This window comes from Lonchura striata, chromosome 17, assembly GCF_046129695.1.
Source record: "Lonchura striata isolate bLonStr1 chromosome 17, bLonStr1.mat, whole genome shotgun sequence".
NCBI classification, from domain to species: domain Eukaryota; kingdom Metazoa; phylum Chordata; class Aves; order Passeriformes; family Estrildidae; genus Lonchura; species Lonchura striata.
The window spans coordinates 9,734,918-9,757,691 of NC_134619.1; the positions used below are offsets into that span (position 1 = coordinate 9,734,918).

At 54.8% G+C, this 22,774-nt stretch overlaps 2 protein-coding genes across 3 annotated transcripts in view; both read right to left on the reverse strand.

Moving 5' to 3' along the window:
• Window positions 1-15,327, reverse strand: part of PLCG1 (phospholipase C gamma 1) — a 40,798-nt gene extending 25,471 nt beyond the window's left edge. For both annotated transcript variants that reach the window (XM_021527852.2, XM_021527851.2), the window contains exon 1: window positions 15,091-15,327. In XM_021527852.2, coding sequence (XP_021383527.1) covers window positions 15,091-15,292 — 202 coding nt within the window. In that variant the 5' untranslated portion in view covers window positions 15,293-15,327. The remainder of the gene's footprint in view (window positions 1-15,090) is intronic.
• A 4,380-nt stretch (window positions 15,328-19,707) lies between these two features.
• Window positions 19,708-22,774, reverse strand: part of TOP1 (DNA topoisomerase I) — a 65,897-nt gene continuing 62,830 nt past the window's right edge. Inside the window, exons 19-21 of the mRNA XM_021527850.3 lie at window positions 22,097-22,191; window positions 21,245-21,394; window positions 19,708-21,107 (exon numbers count right to left, since the gene is read on the reverse strand). Coding sequence (XP_021383525.1) covers window positions 21,005-21,107; window positions 21,245-21,394; window positions 22,097-22,191 — 348 coding nt within the window. The 3' untranslated portion in view covers window positions 19,708-21,004. The remainder of the gene's footprint in view (window positions 21,108-21,244; window positions 21,395-22,096; window positions 22,192-22,774) is intronic.

Consider the following 22,774-nt stretch of genomic DNA (forward strand, 5'->3'; position numbering starts at 1 on the left):
CCGCGTGTGTCCCACCGTGGGGCTGCACCTCGAGTCCCTGCAGGGAAAGGCTCACCAAGGATGTGGGCAAAGACACTGGGTTAAGCACTGCTGGGGTCCCAGCTCCACAGGCACGCCTGGCCAGGTGACCTGGGGCAAGCCCTCTGAGGACAAGTCCTCTGTCACCAAGGTGAGCCACATCTCCTCCTCCCCGAGCTGCCCTCTCCCAGGGCGTGCTGGGGAGGCAGAGTGCACAAACTGGTCCTTATCCTCCTGGGATGTGGCAAGAGAGGAAGAACTTGGTCCCACGGCGATGGCAGAGGCAGAGGGAAGCTCTCTGATGGAGTATGAACCCTGCTGCAGCCTGGCAGAGCTGGATGCCCCAGAGGAGAGCCAGCAGCAAGCAGGGGTGGATGAGCAGAGGATGAGATTGGAGCCTGGAATGGGCTGGCTCCTCTCCAGCCCTCCTGGGCGGGTGTGCAGGCAGGAGCCAGGAGAGGCTCCGGGAAGGAGGCAGCAAAGCCCATCCAGCCCAGAGATGCTCTGAGCTCCCCACATTGCTCCACAGTGCACACTGAGCCATCCCATGGCTCTACAAACAGCTGTGCCCTTCACAACCTCCCAAACTTCCCCGCAGCCCACTGCCAGAAGAAACAGCCTGGCCCTCCCTTTGTCTCCAGCACTGAAAAAAAAAAAAAAGAAAAAAGAAAAAAAAGTCACTTCTGGGCAAAGAGCCCTCTTTCAGCAGGAGTGGGTTGCATCAGAAAGAAAAAACTGACCCCAGATCCACCTCGTCACCATGTCAGAAAAAATCCCACCAAATTACCCTCTGGTTACATGAAAACCAGATCCACCCTTGAAGTCATTTAAAACTGAAACTTCATCCAAGCCTCATTTACCCACTGATGGATAGGGTGTTGTAACGTGTAAGGATAAGGACAGCCTGGAACAAACTCTGAGGGTTGCAAAATCGCCACCTCCAGAGGATTTTTGGAAAGATGGAAAACTGATTAAATTTTTTAAAAAAATTTAAAACCTGACAAAAAGAGCATTTAGCCAGATTACTTTCCAGGATGGGTTTATCAGAGACAGCCTCCAAGCAAACATCCACCCCCTCAACAGGCTTTGCTGGGTCTGTGTCTCCCTGGGGAGAAATGGTGCAGTGAGAGCCACAGGGGTCACTGCCAGCCCAGCCCGACCTCAGCTGGCTGACATGGACTGATCCTGCCCGGGGGCAGCAGAAAAGCCTCCAGCCTACTCATTCTGGCACAGAAAAAGAGGTTAAAAAAAGAGTCTTCCTGCTATTTAGCATTGTGGATCCCACTGAGCACAGCCATGTGGTCATCCCCAGGCTTCCCATCACTGGAGGGGCACCAGAGGGTCAGGTGGCCCCCAGGGAGAAAGAGGAAAAAGACCTGTATGTGAGTAAAATAGAAGAAAAATCTATTATGCAATGGCAAGGCAGTGCCACCTCCCTTTTAATACTTCAGCAGAATCCCCCTGAAGTGGACATTTGGGCCAGCAGGAGCTGCAGGAGCCTGGAGGAGGATCCTGGCTCACCTGCTCCTGCTGGCACCCACCAGCCGGGTGCTCCCCCCACCAGCATCCCTGCCCCTGGCTCTGCTGCTGCAACCCAACACCGGCTGCAAGGAGGACAAAAACCCACCACAGCTCCCCCGGGAGCCCTAAGTGCTGGGCTGGCCGGGGGCCAGGGCCCTCAGCACCTCTCAGTCTGGAGCCCAGCCCCTGGCTGCGGGGGCAGTCGGGCTGAGCTGGGCTCTGGCACAGCCTAGGAATTAGGGTGGCTCTTAGGGCACGCGTGTCACACCCGTAAGGAACAGGAACATCCCCTCTGCATCCCTGCCAGAGGAAGCCAAGCACTCGGCCCAAGCAATCAGGAGTGTGGTACATCAGTGTTGTGCTCAGAGTGACAACAGCTCAGCCCCTCAAGGCCACAAGCTTCCCTTCATGGACAAGCCCAGAGCAGGCACAGTGAGGCTGAACTGAACATCCCTGCTCGGAGGGAGACAAGGTTACCACATCCCCCTCCTGCTCAGCAGCGGCTATCGGGTTTCCAGAGGAAGAGCAAGTGCCATTAGCAGATGGCTTATCCAGACAGGACAGCAAGAAACCAGCTGAGGCCTCTCGTTTGACCTTAACTGGTTTTCCAGAGGGCAGGGAGCATGGCTGAGCCATCCACCGGGACCGACAATCGCCAAAGCAGCAGCACCCTGTGCTCCAGAGCATCCCTCATCCCCTGTGAACTAAAAGGCAACAAACTCAGCCATTTCAGTTAAGCACTCAAATCCACTTAAAACATCCCCTCACTTCCCTTGTTGTCCCAGGGAGGAGCCATCCTGGTGCCCAGGGGATCAGTGGGTCCCACTGCTCTTGCTGCTACAACATGCAGGTGGTACCTCTGCCTCAGGAAAAGAATCAGGCAAAGCTATTTTCCCCTCCAGACTCAGCTCAGCTGTGTCTCAGGTTGCTCTAACAAGGTGCTTCATCTCACCTGCATCAGCAAACTGGATTTTTTGCTCCAAGCCACTGGATTTTGCTATGAAGCAATTGTCTCAGTATCACTACCCCAATGCCAGCAACATCCATGCAGAAAGTACCTTGGGAGGGAGATGCTGTAGGGAAGAATAGCTCAATGGGCTGGAGATGGGACAACAGGGAGTTCCTGACTAGCCAGAGTGACTGGGGCTAGTCTGGGTCCTCTCAGCAATCCTGTCACTCGATGTGGAGTGAGAGGATCTGGCAGGGAGCTTGAACAGCACCAGGGAAGGGGCAGCAGTGCCAGCAGTGTACCCCAGGCAGCCCATGCAGGGCACATGGGGATGTGCTGGCTGCTCTGTGGGCACCGGGGCTTCCTGCCCGAGCCTCTGCCTGCCACAGCCTCTGCTGTGCCCCCCGTCACATGTCCTGTGGCTTCTGAGCTCCTATTCCTCCCTCCCCTGTTCACCCCCACTAAATCCTTATCACCTGCAGAGGAAGCTGCAGGAGATGTGCAGGGAGATTAGGAGATGCTGCTGAGAGGATGTGAGGAAGAGACCTCCCCTCCTCCACCCCACACACATCCATGTTCGGGCTGGAGCAGCGATGCAGAGGTCCTGCCCAGACATGGCTTCTGCAGGGCACCATGGCCTCTTCCCAGGCATCAGCCTCATGCAGGTGGCCTTGAAAAGCTCTTGAACATCCTCTTGATGTGAGAATCAGAGGCAGCTGTGGGCTGGCAGCTGCCTGACCTGTTATCACGGGCACATCTCTCCCACTCCCCCTCAGCTGCAAGAAAATACGTGTCAAAAACCAAAGCTGATCCTCCAAGTGAGCAGAGCAGGATGCTGCTACCTCCTCACAGCCTCTGCCCACAGCCAGTGGGGAGCTCAAGGAGACAGGCAGCAGATGGCAGATGCCAGGTGAGGGCTCCAGCAATCCTGGAATGTGTTGGGGTTCCCTCTTGTCCTCCATGGCAATTTTGTCTTTGTGGAGCTGTGGGGTTTTGTACCAAATCCCAAGCTGGGCATCCAGGGCTGCTGGTGGTACCCAGTGCCACATTCAAGGCTGGCACCTCTGAGAGCCATGGACTTGTTGCACTATCACCATACAGGACACAGGAGCACGTTTCCACCCTAAAGAGAGGCAGAGCTGCTCCAGCTGAGGCAAAGCCACAGTTTTTGCTTCCACAGATGCTGCTCTAAGACGTTGGTGTCCCTGTCCCAGATGAAATCAGGCTGGTGGCAGCCAGCAGAGAGACCCTTCAGTCACTGCCCTGTCTGAGAGGCACAAAGTTCCACTGACTCATCTGGAAAAGGGAAGCTCAGCACTGGTGCTCTGGACAGTCTTCCTAGGGAAGGCTCCCAGTCCACCCCCAAGGTGACCTTTCTGCTGCATGGCATGGCAGGTTCCAACCCCCTCAGCCCTGCTGGGGTGAGAAATGAAATTACTTTTAAGGAGCAAAATAAACTGGAGGGAGAATGGGATGAAGATGTGTGAGCACAGCTCCTGCCTCTGCCACTCTCCCTCCCTCCAGGGAAGATCTTCCAGCTGGAAGGAGAGCCAGAGGTGGGCAGGGACAGATTGATGAGGCACCTCAGTACCTGCTGTGGTCAGCATGGAAGAGGCTGAAGGAAGCTGCTCTCTGGACAGGCCCTTCATGGAAGGGCTGAACAGGGAACCCTTCTGTGCAAAGTCTCTGCATCCCTCTCCTGGACCTTCCAGGGTCACTGATGTCCCCAGGCTCTCAGCCAGCCGGAGTGCTCACTGCCAGTGAGGGGACCAAGCAGACTGGCAGAAACCAAGAGGGCAGAATCCAGAATCCACCAGAGGTGGCAATCCAGCAGTTCTGAATGCACAGCTCACAGCCTGACAGCTAGGAGCCTGGCAGGGCCACTGAGGAAACCCTGGCAGAGGTGGATCTGGGGACCTGACTGTCCAACAGCAGCAAGATCTCCTTGGAGCATTTTGGGGATTTCTGCACTCAACAAAGGCGCCTTCCCAACTTTCATGCCCAGGGGCCATGCCCTGTCACAAAGCAATTGAAGTCCCAGGACAAGGCACAAAGGCAAAGAGTGAAAACCAAAGGACAGAAAAGATTTGTCACAGTGGCAGGAAATGTCAGTGATGTTCAAATGCTGTGACTCAGTTTTCATCCACCCCAGCAGACGATGCAATCAAGTTCCCGTGACAGCAATTTAACACAGAGATCCTGCTGGCCAGAACCCTCAGCTGGGTTCTGCTGGCCAGAACATTCCTCAGTTGGGTTCTGCTGGCCAGAACGTTCCTCAGTTGGGTTCTGCTGGCCAGAACCCTCCGTGGGCAGCAGGGAAGTGGCTTGTCCCTGTCCCCCTACCAGGGCTTGAACTCTGCAGTGTGAGGGCAACACTGGGAAGAGAAGGATGAAGATCCCAACTGCTGCTGAGCTGTTGGAGGTCACCACAACGACCCCTCCCTATCCCATGCTCAACTCAAAAGCTGTTCTGAGACTGGCAGGGTTGAGTATTTGCCACAGCACAGATGTGACTTCCAGATGTGTTCCCACCCCTCGATCTCCCTCTGTGCCACTGTCTGCAGAGAGGCCCAGGGGCTGGACCACCTCAACCACAAAATGCAGAGGCACCTCCTCCTGTCACCTCCTCCTCCTTGGATTCTCCACCTGAGTCACTTCTACCCACCCCACCACACACCAGACAGACACAAAGTTATCAGAGCAGCTGCTGGAGAAATCAAACCTGTCCCAAAGTGGTTAGAAATGGAAACAGCGACTCTCCTCTTCCCTTTCCACCAGATTGGCTCTATCTGCACTGACCACGATGGGACCTCCCTGGGCTGGTTTCACCTTCCCATGCCAAGGCAAGATTTTGGGGGATAACCAGCCAATGGCACTTCCTTACAGCACCATCCAACTGAAGATGTCCAGGCACCGAGCAGACACTGACAGCATTTTCAGTTTATGGGGGAGAAGCAGAAGCTCATGGTGATGGTGTGAAACCACTTGGGACTGTTTGTTTTAAATTACCTCAGCTGGGATTTATTTGGTCCCCAGAACTGGAGACCTCTTCCTGTTTGTACCCAACATGTTCCATATCAAACCTGATGTATCAATGCTTCAAAAATTTCATTTCCTCACTTCTAGAGCTCTTCATAACATGCCCCAGAGCCTGAGCTGCTGGAGGTTACAGACAATAATCCAGCTGGCAGCAAGACCTTGAGAACAGGCTGACACAAGGCACTACAGGACACGTGAGACAGAGTAGAGGGAAAAAAAAAACAATAAAAATCAATTTCTGCTGCTTTGCTGGGACATAGAGACAAGCAGAGCCAACTCCCCACTGCCCTGGCACTGCCTGGGGTCTGCTCTGGAATCAGTGACACAGCTTTTGGGTCTTCTGAAGCTGAGGAGGGCTGTGAGCTGGCAGGGATTAACAGGACAAGGACTGCAAGCTCAGGAGAGAAGGAGAGTATCCAGAGTGCCCTGGAAGCCTGGCAAGAGGAGCCAGAGATGGAGGAGTGATGTCCAAGGGCAGGTATCCAAGCACAGGAGCTCGGAGAGACGAGGCAGCAGGCTCTGTGCTCTGCTCTGATGAGCCAGGGGCACGAGAGCCTCACACCAAGAAGGACCTTGACAGGCAGCAAACAAACCCAGGCAGCCCCTGCCCCACCTGCTGCCAGCTGGGAAGCAGATTTATGGGGCACAGATCTCCAGGGCAGGGAGCCAAGGGGGTGAAAGTCCTCTTGGACATTCCCTGCTCCCAGCAGGGCCGAGCCCCACCTGCAGCCAGCCCCGTGGCCTGACCTGGGCTGAGGATGAGGAGGTGAGGAGGAGCAGGAGGAGGGATGAAGGATGCACTGGCACATGCAGGGGGGATGTCCTTTAATCACCACACCATCAGCACTTCTGGGAGCAAGTAAACAGGAAAAGGACTCTCAAGCAGCTGTCTGCCCAGCTCCCTGCAGAGCACAGCCTGCAGTGACAGCCCTCCTGCATGTGGTGATTTCCAGCTCTGCCTGGTGCAGCCCTGCCACGGGTGATGCTCAGAGGGAGCAGGGTGGGGCTCTGCACAGGATCCCAGGAGATCACAGAGGGAATCAGAGGGGCTCCAGCAGATGCAGAGCAGGACAGCTGGAGCAGCTCCCAGAGCCAGGAGGCAGCAGAGCACCCACAGCATGGCTGTGTGTCACCCAGAGCACAGCAGCCCTCCTGCAGCCATCCCTCCTGTGGGATCCTGGCTGTGCAGGGGACACACCACACATCCAGCTCCTGGAGGATGGAGTTTGGAGCTAGCAGAAATGGCAACCTTTGTCCCCAAGATACTTCAGGCAGTAGGTCACTTCCCAGAGGACCACGACTGGGAAGGCAGGAGTCCTGCACACCCCTCCATATGGATAAAGGCTTGGGGTGGGCTGCAAACACAAGGCAGCACAGCTCTGGGATTCCATATGTTAAGGCAAGAAAAAAAAAAGAGTAATATTCCAAGAAAAAGAAAATAAATGTGTTTGTAATGGGTTGGGGAAAAGCACAACCTGTCACAGTCCTGCCCCTTCTGCTATGGCTTTTGGCCACTGCATCCTTAAGGCCAGTGGGCAAACAGCTCAGCAGAACATCTCACATCAGAGGAGAGCATGTGCTGGACCATGACCTTCCCTGGGATGATTTTAAACCAGCACCATGGGTTTGCCTGGCTAGGACAGCCAGGAACGCTTTGGGACACTCTACTGACAGCACAAGGAGGGACTGACCCAAACCTGAGAGCCACAAATGTTTAAAAACAGAAGGGAGGACCTGCCCTGCAGAGGGAAACAAGGGAGAGGTCCATCCCAGATTCTGAAAGGCTTCCCATGGCTCCCCAGCCAGCCAAATTCAGGACCCCAGATCAAGCTAAAGAGCCACCAGACCACAGGGACAGCAGAGATGGAGCTAAAAAGCAGTTTGAAAATCACAGAGACTTTCAGAGTATGGGCTGCCAGCATCCTAAAGCTCTGCTGATTTGTACAGCCATAGTGTGGCCAGCTTCTGCTAGAGACATCAGCCCATGGCTGTTTGGGTGCTCCACAAGCCTGAATCCTCCTGCCATCCAGGGTATCAAGGTGTTCAACAGATGACAAGGACAGATCGAGTGCCAGCAAGGTACTCAGAGATAAGGACACCTGGGACAGGAGGCATGAGCCTGGCAGCCCAGAAGCAGACAGCCCTGGCCTAGAGTTCCAAGTGCTGGGGGAACTCCAGAAAGGCTGAAATTCTCAGAAATGAGGAAGTTTCTCATTGGAATCAATGTCAAAAAGCTTTTTCCATCTAAAACAGCACTTTGTTCAAAGTAAGAATACTCAAAACTTAAAGATTGAAACCGTTTTGAAGGAGAGATTTTTCCAGCACTACAGAGTCCCTTTAGGAATGGCTGCTGTCACCATGTCCCTTCCTGAGGGCTCTCCCTGGTCTGGAACACACTCTCCCACCATGGTCTGATGTAACACCTCCGCAGCAAAACCACGCTCGGCGGAACAGATGAGCAGGAAAAAGCCATGAGATCAGGCAGGCAGCCCCCCTGTGCAGGCAGGACACAGCACGGCCAGGGCATGGGCTGGCTCTTCAGCTGGGCTCATATGGGGCAGCAGCAGCAGCCACCACGACCAGGGGAGCTGAGGAGCCCCACGGGTTTCTGTGAGCATCCCCAGATGTCAGGCTCCACACAGCTGCTGTACATCTGTTGAACACCTAGAGCTGCTCTCTCCTTTTACCCCCCTCTAGACAGGTATCCCCCTCTAGTTCCACCATCCACTTCCCAAGCCTGTTTGGCCAAGGGCAAAGAGGAAGGATGTGGGGGAAACTTTCCAAAAGCATTGTAAGAGCTTCAAAATGTTCTGATTTCTACTGCCCTTAAACCTCAGAGAACACTAGAAAAGTAAAAAATTCTTCTCCACTGACTTCACCCATTTCCTTCTACTGTATGGTGAGGCACAGCCAATGGTTTATAACTCAGAGCTGCTCGGGTTTTCTGTGCTCAAAGGCCCACACCTCCTCACCACATGCTGCAAGTTCTTCCTGGGCTCCCCACACCCTCCTGCACCATGAGCTTTACCCTGGGTCTCACAGGACCTGCAGCAGCTCAGGACAGGGACACAGCACGGGGGCTGGCTGCAGCCCTGCCAGCCCACCCGGCTCCTGGAGCCACTGTCACACACCTCTGAGCCCAGAGCCACCAGCCCAGCTCCTGGCTGAGCCAGCATTAAGCACAGACTGTCACTGCTGGCCTCTTCACCTACCAGCCCACCACCAGTGTGGAGCTGGGCTATTCCTGCAGGACAGCAACCACAGGCTGGTCTCAAAGGCTGCTCACAGCTCCTGCCAGCCTGCCCCACGGCCTGGATGAGATGCTCAGCACAAACTGTCTGTCCAGCACCCCAGCAGGATCCCACTTCAGCAGAGACGGAGGAGTTGGACACACAATCAAACGTGTTCCACCTCCAGCAGCTTCTGAAGCTGCCATCCAGAGGCTGAGCTGCTGCAGCTCAAGCAGAAGTTTGTGTGATGTAGCCAGAACTGTAAGTGAGGGTCTGTTCTGAGAGCCCCTGCTCCATTCCAAGGGTTCCCATCCTGGCCAGGCTGCCCATCACAGCACACTTTGATGTGGGTCAGTTCCAACAGGACACAACAGCCCCAGTGCTCTCTGGAGAGAAAGGTCCCAGCCCAAGAGCAGTGCCCAGGTTCCCAGGAACACAGAATTTACACCAAGTCTGCTCTCCTGGGCAACTCACTGGCCAAGACTGCCCTGCCACATGCAGCACTTTGGGACTGGGGCCTCAGGGCTGGGGACTTTAGCACTGACTCAAGGCTGCAGAGCCTTTCCTCCTGTGTCTGCAATCTGTAAAATATGCAGGAGGTCACAGCCTGCTCACACAGGGCCAGGCCATGGGCATGGCTGACAGTCAGCATGTCCTGGGGGTGTTCACAGGGCAGCCACTGCCATCAGATAAAGCCAGCAAACCTTTGAGATAAGGATGACCATCCTCACCAGCCCAGCTGTGCAGGTAAAGCTGCTCAAACAGAGCAGCAGAGAGATCCCAGACTGGGCTGGGCAGCTGCTGGCTCAGCTCCTCAGCGTGGAGATGGGGAAATCCTGTACAAAATCCCCCAACAGAACAGCCCCAGTGACGGGAGGTGACAGAGCTGAGCGTGGCAGCTCTTGGCACATGCTCTGCAAGGCCAGATGCTCAGATCCAGCTCACTCAGGTGCTCCTGCTGCCACACATGGTGTCCAGCCATGGCGAGGAGAAAGCCAAGCCCTGAAACACTCAGCCCCTTGATGTTGGTGAGAAATAATCAGTCCAAGACTTCGCAAAACCTCTCCAGCACATTCTAATTAGTGGGCTTGAACCCCATAAGGCAATTCCTTCCACGTGGCTGACTGGCAGAGGAAGGAACCAGACGGATGGATGACGTGGGTGCAGGTACTAGAGGAAAACACCAGCCAGCCAACTTCCAGCTGCTCTCCAGGTTGCAGAGAAGCTTTTGAGATGCCAAGGGAGGAGGTGACACGTCCTACTGCATGGGGAGGGGTTTTCTAACCTGCTGCTCCTGGAAGATGCTACCAAGAGTAAAGCTGGGATGACAAAGGGATATGTGAAGTGAGGGGAGAGGCTGTTTCAGTTTGGAGGTGAAGGCAGAGCAGAGCTCACTTGCTTTGTGGGTAGCATAAATGCCCTTGTTGGCAGGAAGGGGGACGCAAAAAACCTGCCCTCAAGAAGCTCCCACAGCACAGCATCACAGGGGAAGCTTCAACCATCCCGACACTCACAAGCCACACTCTCCCCTTCCCACCCCTGCTCCAGGCACCTCAGGGGGAGCTCCCTCCTCCCACTCCTGCCCACTGCAGGGGCTGCATCCTGCACCCCAAGAGGAGCTCACTCTGAAGCTATTTTTTCCTTGAAAACCATTTCTGGCTCATTTGTTTCTTAAGAGCTTCAAGCTCCTCAGCTTAAGCAAATGGCCCCAAAAAAAGATAATTAAAGAAGCTGTGCCCCAGTGGACTAATGAAAGAGGCTGGTGCTTGAAACGGCCGAGGCGAGTACAGCCACACTTCAGAGCCACTTTGCATTAATATTTTACAGCTCATTTCTTTTCTTTTACACAGGCAATAGCTTTTCTCCACCTCCAAGGGACTGAGCTCATTTCACTGAAAGCAAGAATGCAACCAGGGTTTTTGTGAGGTAGTTTTTTTTTTTCCCCTCTCTCTCCCCTATAAAACAAACATCTGCTCCAAATTTTCAGCTCACTCTTTGAGCAAACTCTCCGAATTTTCTGACGTGTTTCAAGGCAAACTGTTCAATTTGAAGCTGGCCTATAACCCCCCCAGCATGAGAAGGTAAGAATGCAAGACCCTTTTTTATTAAAAATAAAGCATCAGTTAACACAGGAAGTTTAAAAGAAAATAAATGCATGAAAGACAACTGACTTGAGGGATTAGCTCTACTTTGCTCTGGGTGCTTAACAAAAAGAATAGAAAATTATTAGCACTCTTCCTATTGTAGCAGCCAGGCCCTCTGCAGAGTTGATTAGCAAGAAAGCAACGCGTTGGTAATTAAACCTGGCTGGAACCCTATGAATAAAAACAAGTAGTAATTGAAAAAAAAAAAGCCCTTTTTTTGGCACGAACCAGGATTGAGTTTTGCACAGTTTTGAAGAAGTACAGGAGGAGGCAACTGCTTTGGAAAGGGAAAGGCTTCCTGCCCAGGGGAGCTTATCCCTCCTCCCCAGCCCTCAGCTCAGGGAGATTCTCAGAGCCCTGGCGAGAGCTGAAGAGCTCAGGGAGGAGCAGGGTCCTGTCCAAGAGGAGAGGCTGGAGCTGGCTGGAGCCCTGCTCACAGAGGGCAGAGTGGGGACACACACAGGGTCTTCATGCAGCGCTCCCAAAGCGCTCCACAAGGGTCATAAGGCTGGGGACAAGGACAGGGCTGTCACTCCAGCAAGGGCTCTCTGCTCTCCGTCCCACAGCACCTCCTGGCTCCTGGGCAGGCAAGGCTGGGCAGCTTCATGGTGGTCAGTGAGGCCAGCTGGTTACCTGCCCATCTGCTGCACATGTGGTGATGAACACAGAATCTTTAGGGTAGGAAAAGTCCTCTGAGACCACCCAGTCCAACCATTAACCCAGCACTGCCAGGTCCACCACTGAACCATGCCCCAGGTGCCACATCTACACAGGCTCCTCCCCATCCAGCAGCCCCCTGGTCCTACCTCACTGCTGTCAGGAGATGCTGAAGCACAGAGAGATCATTGTCCTGAAGTGCCAAAAGTTCCTTGCAGAGGCCAGTCAGACCCTGCTGGCTTCAGTAACTTGAAATAAAGGTGGCACATCACCTCTGGGCACAGCAGCAAGGCAGAGGGAGGGAACTCAGAGTGACAGCACCAGGCTGTTGAGGCACCAAAAGCACAGAGGACAGAAGTTCCCTGGATCTCTCTCCAGCAGTGGGGTGATCTTCAAGCTGCTCAGGTTCTGCTCCCCTCTAAGCTCCACATCAGTGTGCACAGAAAGCCAAGCACCACCCAAATGTTGTTTTCAAGGCAAAGAACTGGCTGCCTGTTGCAGAGATCAGAAGCACTGACAGACCAGCCCCCGCAGATCCTGGGGCAGCAGCTGCTCCATGACACCTCTGACAGTGATGGCAAAGCTCCAAAACGAGCACCACCACACCGAGGAACGATGGCAGGGGCTGTGCCCTCTCCTCCTGGCACACTGCAGCTTTAGCCCACGTGCAGCTGACCTCTGTCCCTTCATGCACTGCCCACCCTGCAACAGGAGCTTCCCAAGCTGCAGCCACAGGGGCTGTGCTCTTCCCAACACTGTCAGCCATGGAGCCAGGTCACCCATCCCTCTCTGGGAGAAACACACATCTCCTTTCTGCACAGCCCACAGGAGCAGAGAAAGGAGCACAGATCCTCTGTCGCTGGTGTCCATGGAGACCTCTCCAAGACATGGCCATCCACACAGACATGCCCCAAGCCCAAAACCTCCATATGCAATATACCGTGGATGTTCACCTGTTCTGAAATGGATAAAACCCCAGAATCATTCCTACTTAGACATTTAACATGTATCCAGAGCAGTCTAAAACTCCCTAGTGTTCTCCAGCGCTCAAAAACCACAAGAACATCCATTGCTGACCCATGGACACAGCAATCTTTGATCTGTAAGTCCCCAGACACCATTTGGAGGAGATGCTGTTCCATGGGAAGGAACACCTCATCCCCTGACAGCTGGCTACTCTCCTCATAGTGCAAGCTGAGGCCAAACCAGAACCACCACAAAAAGTAAAACCCAGTGTCCCTACCAGCCCCAGTCTACTGCTCCCTGTGCTGGCATGGCTTCTTTTCATGGGGAGAACTGGATCAGTCATTGCCCATACCCTGCACTGAAAGCGATGAGCTCAACTCCAGATTATTCCCCCTCTGGTTCTCTGGTTCCCACCATGGCCATGGCAATGTTGACCTCAAGGGGATGAGCCAGGAGGGGAATACCTTGAAGTGGAGCTGTCACACACCCAGCATTTCCCAGGCATCCTCTTTCTGCCCAGAAAGCACATCCAGATAAAAACAGGGAAGCTGGCCAAGAACCTGGTACTGCTGGCCATCGATCCCATGGCTTTGCCTTGCCTGCCTAGAAACCCAGGCACTACTTGTGTACACAGGTTGGTATTTCCAGCTGGAGCCCCACAGTTCTGTCCAGGAAGTGTTAAAGCAAAGCTCTGCTCCTCAGCCCTGCAAGCTCAGGGTGCTGGGTGACACCAGAGGAGGGGACTGAGGGCAGGGTGAGCTGCTCTGGTGAGAGAGGATGCCATGGGGAAAGCATCTGGCATCAGAGAGATGAGGCTGAAGATACAGCAGCTCTTCAGCCTGATGTCCTCTGTGTCCAGCAAGGCCCACCTGGCCACTTGGGAGGGTCACACATAGTGTGAGATCACCACGAGCACAGGGAGGCACACATGGGGAGCCCAGAGACCAAAACCACCAGCCAGACACCTTGCCTGTGGCACAGTAGAGAGGCCCCAAGGAATTTTTCTTTGTGACATTAAAAGAAACAGTCATCTCGGTCCCTGGGACACTCTCTTTGCTTTCACTGCTCTTGGATGTCTGCACAGCACAAGGATTCCTTGCAGCTGTGGCTTTATCATTGTCAGGCCCACAACTCTGGTACAGAAACTGAAGTTCTCCAGATTTCCCCAAAAGGTTACAGGGACACACCCAGGTCTGTCCCCAGGAACAACCACCCATGCAGACACCTCTGTCCCCCATGGGCACACGTGGTCTGTGGGCTCTGCCCAAGACCAGAATCTCCCCAGCAAGACCAATGTTTGTTCTGCCTGAGTTTGAGAACAGCTCAAGCCCAGGGTCAATGAAATGCTGCTCTCACACTGCCTCACTGCTCCCACAGGCCCTTCTGGGAAAGAGATGGGGGAGCTGCACGTCCTCATGATGCTAAAGACTCCCTCCAAATCTGCCTGTAGACCCCACAGGGCGCAAGGTAGAGGACTCAAAGGGTCCCAGGGCAAACCAAAGCCCCAGATTAGCATTTTGTGGACCTGCTACAGAGGTGTGGCCACCATCTCCATGCCCCTTCCTCATCAAAGCCCCTTGTACTAATAGCATCCCAGCTTTCCATCCTGGACCAGCAGCACTTGCCAGGAGAGATGACAACCCCTCCCTGGCCTTGCTGGGCCTCTGCCACATCCCTCAGCATGGGGAAGGCCAGTGCCACAGCCAGTACCAGCTCTCCCACCACTTGGCCTTCGTGCACGTCCCCTCTTCCTCACGTCCCACACAGAGCAGAGCCCCTGTCCTCGTGCTGGTGCACACAGGGGCAGGAAGGATAATTTAAGAAAACCTGGGAAACCAACACCAAGTTTAAGAGTGCAGAGCATGCCAGATCTCACCCCCTTCCCACCTTACGGCCCTGCATAAGAAACCTGGTTTTACACTCAGGTTTCATCCTTTCCTCTGTCCTCCTCGCCCCCATCCAGCACAGGAAGCCGGGGCTCAGCACACCCTGTGCCAGCACCCTCGGGCTGATGCGCAGAGGGCAACGGGGAAGAGGACGGAACTACAGCACAATATTTTGGGTTGGTTTTCCTACTGTTTAACCTTTTCCGTTCGATCTCATCTGTTGCTCCGAGGTGCAACCGCAAAAGGGCTCACACTAGTCCTGCCTCCTTCTGAGGTTCCCTACCGCCCTTAGGTGCTGCTCGCCAAGGCACCACCCGGGAAAACACCGCGTTTATCCCAGGGGAAGTTTGGTGCCGAACAGGGATGCGGAAAGTTGGGAGGCGGCGCTGGGCGGGGGCAGCGGCGGTACCGGCCCGCGCATCCCCCGCGCATCCCCCGCGCATCCCCCGCGCATCCCCCGCGCACAGGGCGGTCGGGGTCGGCCCCACGCTGGGACCCGGACTCCTCTCCGCCCCCCAGGCTGCCCGCGGGGAGATGCCGGGCGCGGAGAGCCTGGAGGTTCATTATTTTTATTTTATTTTATTTTTCCCGTGCCCCTCTCCTCGCCACCGAGCCCCGGCTCCCGGCGGGGCTCCAGCCCCTCGGCCGCCCCTTCCCGCCGGGCTCCGCCGCGCACTCACCGGCCCCCTCCACCTTCTCGGAGCCGCGGCTCCAGGTGACCTGCCGCGTCTCCAGCTTCACCTGGAAAGTTTTCCGCTCGGGTCGCTGCGACTTTTTGGAGTAGAAGAGGGTCATGACGGTGCCCATCTCCAAGCTGCGGCACAGCTGCGCCGCCTCCGCCTCGCTGGGCGCCCCGGGGCCGGCGCCCGGCCCGGCCGCCATCGGCGCGGCGAACAAAGGGGAGCGGGAGCGCCCGAGCCCCGCCGCGCCCCGCGCCGCCGCCGCGGGAGGGAGCGGAGGAGGAGGAGGAGGAGGAGAGAGAGAAGGAGGAGCGAGGAAGGAGGAGGAGGAGGGAGGGGAAGGGGCGGAGCGCTGCCGGCGCGGAGGGCGGGCGCGCAGCGTGCGGGGAGCGCGCAGCCGGTGCTGCGGGGCTCGGAGCATCCCCGCACAGCGCGGCTCCTTCGTGCTGCGGGATGGAGTGCCACAGACCGCCCAGCACGCTGGGAACCGTGCGACCCTCCGCACCATGGGGGACCGGGGGACTCTGCACCCCATGGCACCGGCTCCCCTGCGGGACGGGGGGACTCTGCAGCCCATGAGATGTCTGGGGATCGGAGAATCTGCACCCCATGGCACCCCTGGGGATCGGGGACTGTGCACCCCATGGCACCCCTGGGGATCGGGGACTGTGCACCCCATGGCACACCTAGGGGACCACCCTGCACCCCGCAGGTCCCCCGTGGGCCACACAGCCCACAGGATACCTTAGGGCCGTGGCACCCACAGCAGGGTTTGTGTGGGATCCTGGCATGCCACGTGTGGAGTTCCAGCAGTGCATCCCACGATGGCTTTTCCGGGGGACAGAGCCCTCTGTATGGCTGGCACTGTGGTGTGGCTTCTTGATGAAGCCAGGTCTGCGTTTGCTGGAGTTTCCTCCACACGGATCCCAGCTGGATCCGTGCTGGCATGGAAAACAGGACCGGGCTTGCAGGGTGGCCTGTGGCATCCCACCCCTGGGGGACCTGTAGGGAGCCGGGGGTCACTGGACACTCTCCAGCTGTTCTCTGGCCCCACAAAAAACAGGGGTTAGAGACCACACAAAAGCAGGGTTAGCAAGGGGATAAGTGGTTGAATTGGGAAGCGTTTCAGTGCAGTTTGCTCCATTCATGTGGTTAAAGCCTGTGATTTCCCTTTCTGTGTGCCTCTGACCTTCTTCCCCATGCCCTCCTTTACATTAGGACATCCCATGGCACACGGTGCTCAGGCTTTCCCATTTATATGTATAAATGTATAAATATGGGTTAATGCTTGGACCTGATGATCTTAGAGGACTTTTCCAACTTTATCAATCCCATTATTTTTTTTCTTTTTTCCAAACCTCATGATGCTGTGAATACACACACGTACACACACGTGCCCACAGGCCCATGGCAAGGCAGCCTGTGCTCAGCAGCCCTTATCTCAGCCCCCCAGCTCACAGCTGGGACTGGGAGGGTGTCATCTTCTTAGTGAGGGGCCCATCCCTGAGTGGATTCCACATGTGAGCAGCTCTCTGTGTCCTACTGCTCCACCTGCCTCCACAGGGACATTCCCCAGCACACATGCATCCACACACAGTAGGAGCCCTATAAGGTCGTTTAGGATCCTACCTGGCGTCTGGGCATCAAACAGGCAAGGTGAGAGTCTAAACCTGTCCTGATAGAAGTGAGCAGTGTATGACAGCACTGTAAGGATGCTGGGGATGTGCTGAGCTGAGCCAGAGCTGCTGGAGCCTGGGCTCGGTGCTGGCACAGCACTCCGGGCCTCATTCTCTCCGGGGTGAGCCGCCGTGGGAAGTGGCTCCTGGCTTGTGTAATGGCCTCGCTTGGGACCGGCAGGAAACAGCCGGCTCCCAGTGGTCTTAAAATAGCTGAGCATTGTGGGCACACCCTTGTTTTTGAGGGCAAAACCTGGGAATGGAGTGTGGCCATCGAAGAAGCAGAACAGGTAACTCCCTTGTTCCCAAACACTGCCAGCTCCTGCTGATGGAGAGCACCTGGCAAGGTGTGTCCTCAGCTCGGAGCTCGGGGTGGCTGAGGCCAACACGTGGAGGATGTGGTTTACAATGAGCTGTTTGCAGTGGATATTTTTTATTTTCTAAGTTTGACTGATCATCTTTTAGCCTTGCATTAGCTCTCTGTGTCTAAGATGCTGCATGCCAAGGAATTCCTCTGTTTAATTTGACAGCAGAGGAAATTTGATAGCCCTTGTGTGCCTGCTGTCTGTCAGCCCCATTTGGTGGCCCCAGCTCCTGTACCAGCCAGGCTGTGAACAATCATCCCCACCCCTCAGGGCAGTAAAAACTTCCATTATATTCCTGTTTTGCTTTTGAAGAAATTCTCTGGACTGTGCTCATCATATGGCTGTGGAAGCCTGCGGGTCTTGCAATCTCCCCTTGCCAACGCCTCAGGGAAAAGGGGGATTTTCCCCTCGGAGTGGCCCCAGCACCTCCCCCTTCAGAGTTCCGGAGCACGGGATGCCATCCCCCATATCCTGCAGGATTCGTGGAGCAGCTGCATCCTCCCACCGGGAACAGGCCAATGCCAGGTGACCTCCGGCTTAAGGACAGCCCCAGGCATGCTCAAAGCCCGGGGAACAGAATCCAGGGACACAGCACTGCGAGCCCACCCCACAGGCAGGTGCGGGGGTCCCTGCAGCGCAGCATCCCTCTGCCCAGTGGGTGCCTGATACTCAAGGAAGTGGTGCAGACCCTGGGCGAGATGCCTCTCTCCGGGTTATTTCTTCATTCCTGCCTGCTCTGCGCTGCCCGGGCTGGGTGAAGACAACACCAGCCGAGAGAATCCCCACGGGGGAATTGCTGCCGTGGTGCTGCAGGGAGCAGGGCGCGGAGGGCCCCGGGGGAAGGCGGTGCGGAGCTGCCCGGGCTGGTGCTGTGCCGGGATGCGGGGCAGAGCCGCCCGGGGCTGCGGGGGCTCGCTCTCCGGGAGCCGGGCACAGCCGTGCCCGCAGGCTGCCTCCCCACAGCCCCTGCCCGGCGCTGCAAATTCCCTCTGGGTGACAGCCGGCACCCGGCGAGAAACCCACTGCAGCTCCCGCTCCCTGTCCCCGCACTTCTTTAATATCGAATTCACCCGGTTTCAATTTTCAACCCCGGAATCCTTAAGACTTCAAGGGGGATGGGGCTGCATCCTGCAGGGTTTTGCACCTCCCCTTGGCCACCAGGCCCTGTGCTGCACAAGATCCAGTTCAAAGCTACATTTGTGTCCTCTCCCCCGGTCATGTCACTGCTGCCTCAGTTTCCCTGGCTGCCAAACACAGGCCCGGTTGTGGGGGTGGTGGCACTAGGGCAGGCGAGCACAGGCGCTGCAGCAGAGGGATGCAAGACAGGATGTGGCAGGTTTGTGGCCATTTCTCCGTTTGCACAGTGAGTCAGTGGGGTCTGGGAATTCTCCGTGGGGTGTGTGGTCCTCAGCATGCTGTGCCACAGGCAAAGCCACCGATTAAACCCTCCTCAGCCCCCTGCCCAGGACAGAGCCTGTGCTCCCCAGTGCTGGGAGGGAGCAGGGGGAATTTTCAAGGGTGGGTTTTGCACCAACATCCTTCTCCTTCTTGCTGACCGAGAGGCACAACACGCTCCAGCCTTGGCCATCAGACACAGATCTCCCAGCCTGGCCAGAGAACCCCACCATGCCCAGGTGGATCTGCCAGCAGCAATTCTGGGGTGGGGGACCCCCTCTATGGGAGAACATCCCTTCCCACTGCATTCCCCAATTCCCTGTTCAAGAATACTAGAATTTGTAAGATAGGGGATAACTGGGCCAGGTCAGCAGGCGGGAAGCAGGGCCGTATAAATAGAAATGATATTTTTACAGGCTGCATTGTTCAGCCACGGGCAGGCTGGGAGCACAATGAGCCCCTTTCCCTCTCCACTGGCATTTTCACCGCTGCACCTTGGAAAGGCCCCAGAGAGCAAACTCCTGCCAGACTCCGAGCTTGTGCAGCCACAACAAAGTGCCTGCGGATCGCAGCGAGCAGCAGGAAGCAGCTCAGGGCTGGCTGCCCAGAGCCTGGCCCCACAGCCACCCTCGGGGGTCTGGGAGCCCACCCCAGCTCTGGGATCACGGGGAGGTGCTTGCAGAGGAGCCAGGGCTCTGCCTGCTCCACAATCCCCAAGGACACCAGGCCAGGGCTGCTCCCAGCACCAGGGGGGAGAATGCATCCATCAGCCTCATCACCCGAGTCCTTGCCCAGCCTCCCGCCCTTCCCAGGCACGGAGGGGAAGGAGGTGCCCTCCCTCCATCCTGCTCTGTGCAGAGGGCTGGGGCTGAATAAAAGGCAGCAGAGAAACCAGGCGGAGCAGCTCTGGGCTCACTGCATCCCCCTGCTCCTGCTCTCTGCTGTCCTGGGCAGGGCTTCCCCCAGGGCAAAGCAAACTGCGAGCTGTGCCTGCGTGGAAAGCCAGGGTGGGCACCACGGAGGGGGCAGCACAATCACAGCAAGGCAGGGATGGGCACATCCTTCAGGGAATTCCTGCTGGGGCTGGGAACAGGAACTGCATCCCACCATCATCACCAGCCCAGCGACCACGGGGGCCTCACATCCAGGGCTGGAGGTGAAAGAACACAGAGACACCGACACTCAGTTAAGTTGTAGGAATTTATTTTAAATAACCTACACTTGATTAAAAGGGAATTCATGATAAAAATAGAAGATACTTGTTGAGGAAAGGCTGCAGGAAATGGTCTTGCACACACACTACGCTAACGATGCCTCTAAGACTAATGATTATAGCAAAAAAAGGTTTCACATTAAAATTCTGCTTTTTAATTTTTAAAATTTTTTTACACAATTACAAAAGAAAAAAATAAAAGCCCTAAAATCTTGATTATTTTCCTTTTTGGACCAATGCTCATTTCCCTCGAAATTTATTGACCTGTGAAACTTCTTTTTACACAATAAAATCTTTCAAGTAAAAGAGGGGAGTGGGGCTTAGAAAAAAAGGGGGAGGGAAAAGGTAAAACAGTCTGACAAACCTAAAAAGTAGATAATTCTTGGAAGTGTACAGAGCATGTTCAGAACAAAGGGTGATGGGAATGTCATTTGTTTCCAATTTCACTTGTCCTCAAATTCCACACACATCTTTCCCTCACACGGCCCCCTCCCCCCACCCGCTCCCAAACCTACATGATCTTTAAGATCATAAAGAAAGAAAACTGTTTAAATATTTTAAAATAATTAAAAAGAAATAAAAATTCACATTTAAAATAGGAACACTCTAGTCAGGAGGCCGATTTCCCATCATTATTTGCTCTGAACAAATGTGGTGGATATTTGTAATTCATGTTCCAATGCCACGACTGTTTCAAGTGACAAATTGAAAAAGATTTGGGTATTTCCATGACTATAGTGACAGCTGTAACAGGTGCGTTGGGTTCCTTAAATTTTGTTTATTTGTTAAATTCTGAAATGGGGCGGGAGGGGAAGGGCAGGGGTTAAGGAGTCCATTTTCTATTAAAATATAGAAGTTATTGCAAAACCCTAACTGTAAAAACGCACCAATATAATTGGATTTTGTATACAGTAGCTAAAGATTCCCACGCTCTCAGTGTGATGGTGAATTTGCCTGGCGGAAGGTTGACAAATCCCCCATCCACTTGCCCTGCCTCAAGAGAAAAACCACACAAACCAGACAGCTAGAATTTGGATCTCTGAAACATTTTTAAATAAGTTGTCCATAGGACAACTGGCTCAGCTCCTTTAAGATATTTCCAGGTTATGCTTTCTGCAAGATGTTGGCTGTTTTATCTGATGCTCACTTGCCCCTTTCCTCCCCCTTCCCCAGCATCCAAGGACAAGTAAGGCTCACAGTTTATCAATCTCCCTAAAAACCAGGCTACTCCCTTTTCCCATAAAATTCATCTCAATAAAAACAGGTTAAAACTCATAGTCTTCCTCTGCCATGTCGATAGCCCAGGCAAATTTCTCTCGCTGGGTTTTGTTATAAATCTTCTCTATAGGAATTCCCCACTTCTTACACCTGCAGGAGAGGAGATGCTGTTAGAGTTAGGGATAAAAGGAAGGCCAGACACCCTGCCCTTGTTGCTATGTGGGGGGACAGCACAGAGGTGAAGGGCTGGGGTGGGTCACCCCAGCACACCCCAGGCAGAGGCTTACCAAGCAACAGAGATCCTGGGATCCAGATAGTTGAGTTTGGAGGTGCCCAAAGCAATCTGCTTGTTCTCCTCCCTATCTGTAGCCTGAACCTCCAGCTTCATCAGCTGCTCCTCGATCCTCTGCACTGCTTTCTTCTTGCTCTCCACTGTCCTGGGGTGGCAAAGAACAAAGCATTGAAATCCTACAGCACTGTGGGAACCCAAAGGGACTCTGCTCAAGGTATGCAATGCCACCAGCCACACAGGACAGCTGTGTCAGCACAGATGGTGACAACAACACACTCAGCACATGCAATTAAGAACTGACATTTTCCAAGAGGCAGAGCGGGAGTCTTAAGCAGCAGTTTTGTTTTAAAGGGTTGGAAGCAACAGCCTGAACTGTTCTGATGCTACACACCCACTCCCACACCAGCCCATCTATCCCTCAGCAAGTCATGCTGTGATCCTGCTTCTAGTGCTCCTGTAACTCAGCTCCCCGTGGCTGCTCTGCAGAGCCCACACAGAGCCCCAGCACATGGTCTGTGCCGTGGGCTTCCAACGGGGAGTGCAGAACTCAGGGAGGTGCCTGTGCAATTAATTAATTAATTAATTGTGCCAGCCCTGGCTCCCCAGGAACACAGCAATGCTGCAGATTGCTCCTGGGCAGCAGTGGGGTGGGTGAGCACTGGCAGGGCTCAGCATGAGTGACCATGTCAGGAACAGCAGGTCAGACCACCCCGCAGGTGGCCGTTTCTTCATGCACAGAATGAAAAGGGCAAAAGAAAGCCCTCCCAAATCACAGTCCAGGAAAGTGGAATACAGGGTGTAGGGCCCCTTCTGGGAGCGTTGCACAGCCCAGTAACACCAGCCTTACTTTTTAGACTTCTCATCCCTCCGGACCTTGGCATCAGCTTTGGCGCTTTTCAGTTCCCTCCTGGCATCAGCTAATTGCTCCTTCTTGGCATCAATCTAGGAGAGGCAAAACCAGATGGCAGCACTGAGAAAAAGCTGCTGACAGCTGTGCCAGTCACCCCTGGGCAGCATGACCCAGGAAAACAGTTTGTGACCGTGTTCAGAATCTACCAGCAGCCACATCCACTCCTGCAGAGCAATCAGGCCACTGACCACTGCACAGCCAAGTGTGGTGAGATATCCCCCTCAGAAAACAGGGCCTCACTCATTTCCAAAGACAAGCTGATGCTGGGAGCTTTCTCACACAGCTACAACCATGCAGGCTGAGGAATTGGCTTGCTCTGGCCTGGCCAACCAACCCCTCCTGGCAGCTTGTCTGCCTTTACTGCATCCCACCACTATCAGCTCTCTGATTGCTACATGGAAGATTGATTCCTGATCCCTCAGTAGAATCAGCCCCAAATCCTACACATTGCAAGGTGTTAACGCCTCAGGCAATTCCCCTTCACTAAGTTTGGGATTCAGGGAAATTCAGCATTTTGCAGCCCCTGTTCAAACACTCCCCTTACACATCCCCAAGCTCTAGGATCTAGGGTGAAGGCAGCCATGTTAGGTGTTATGGAAGCAGGGGACACTGCAG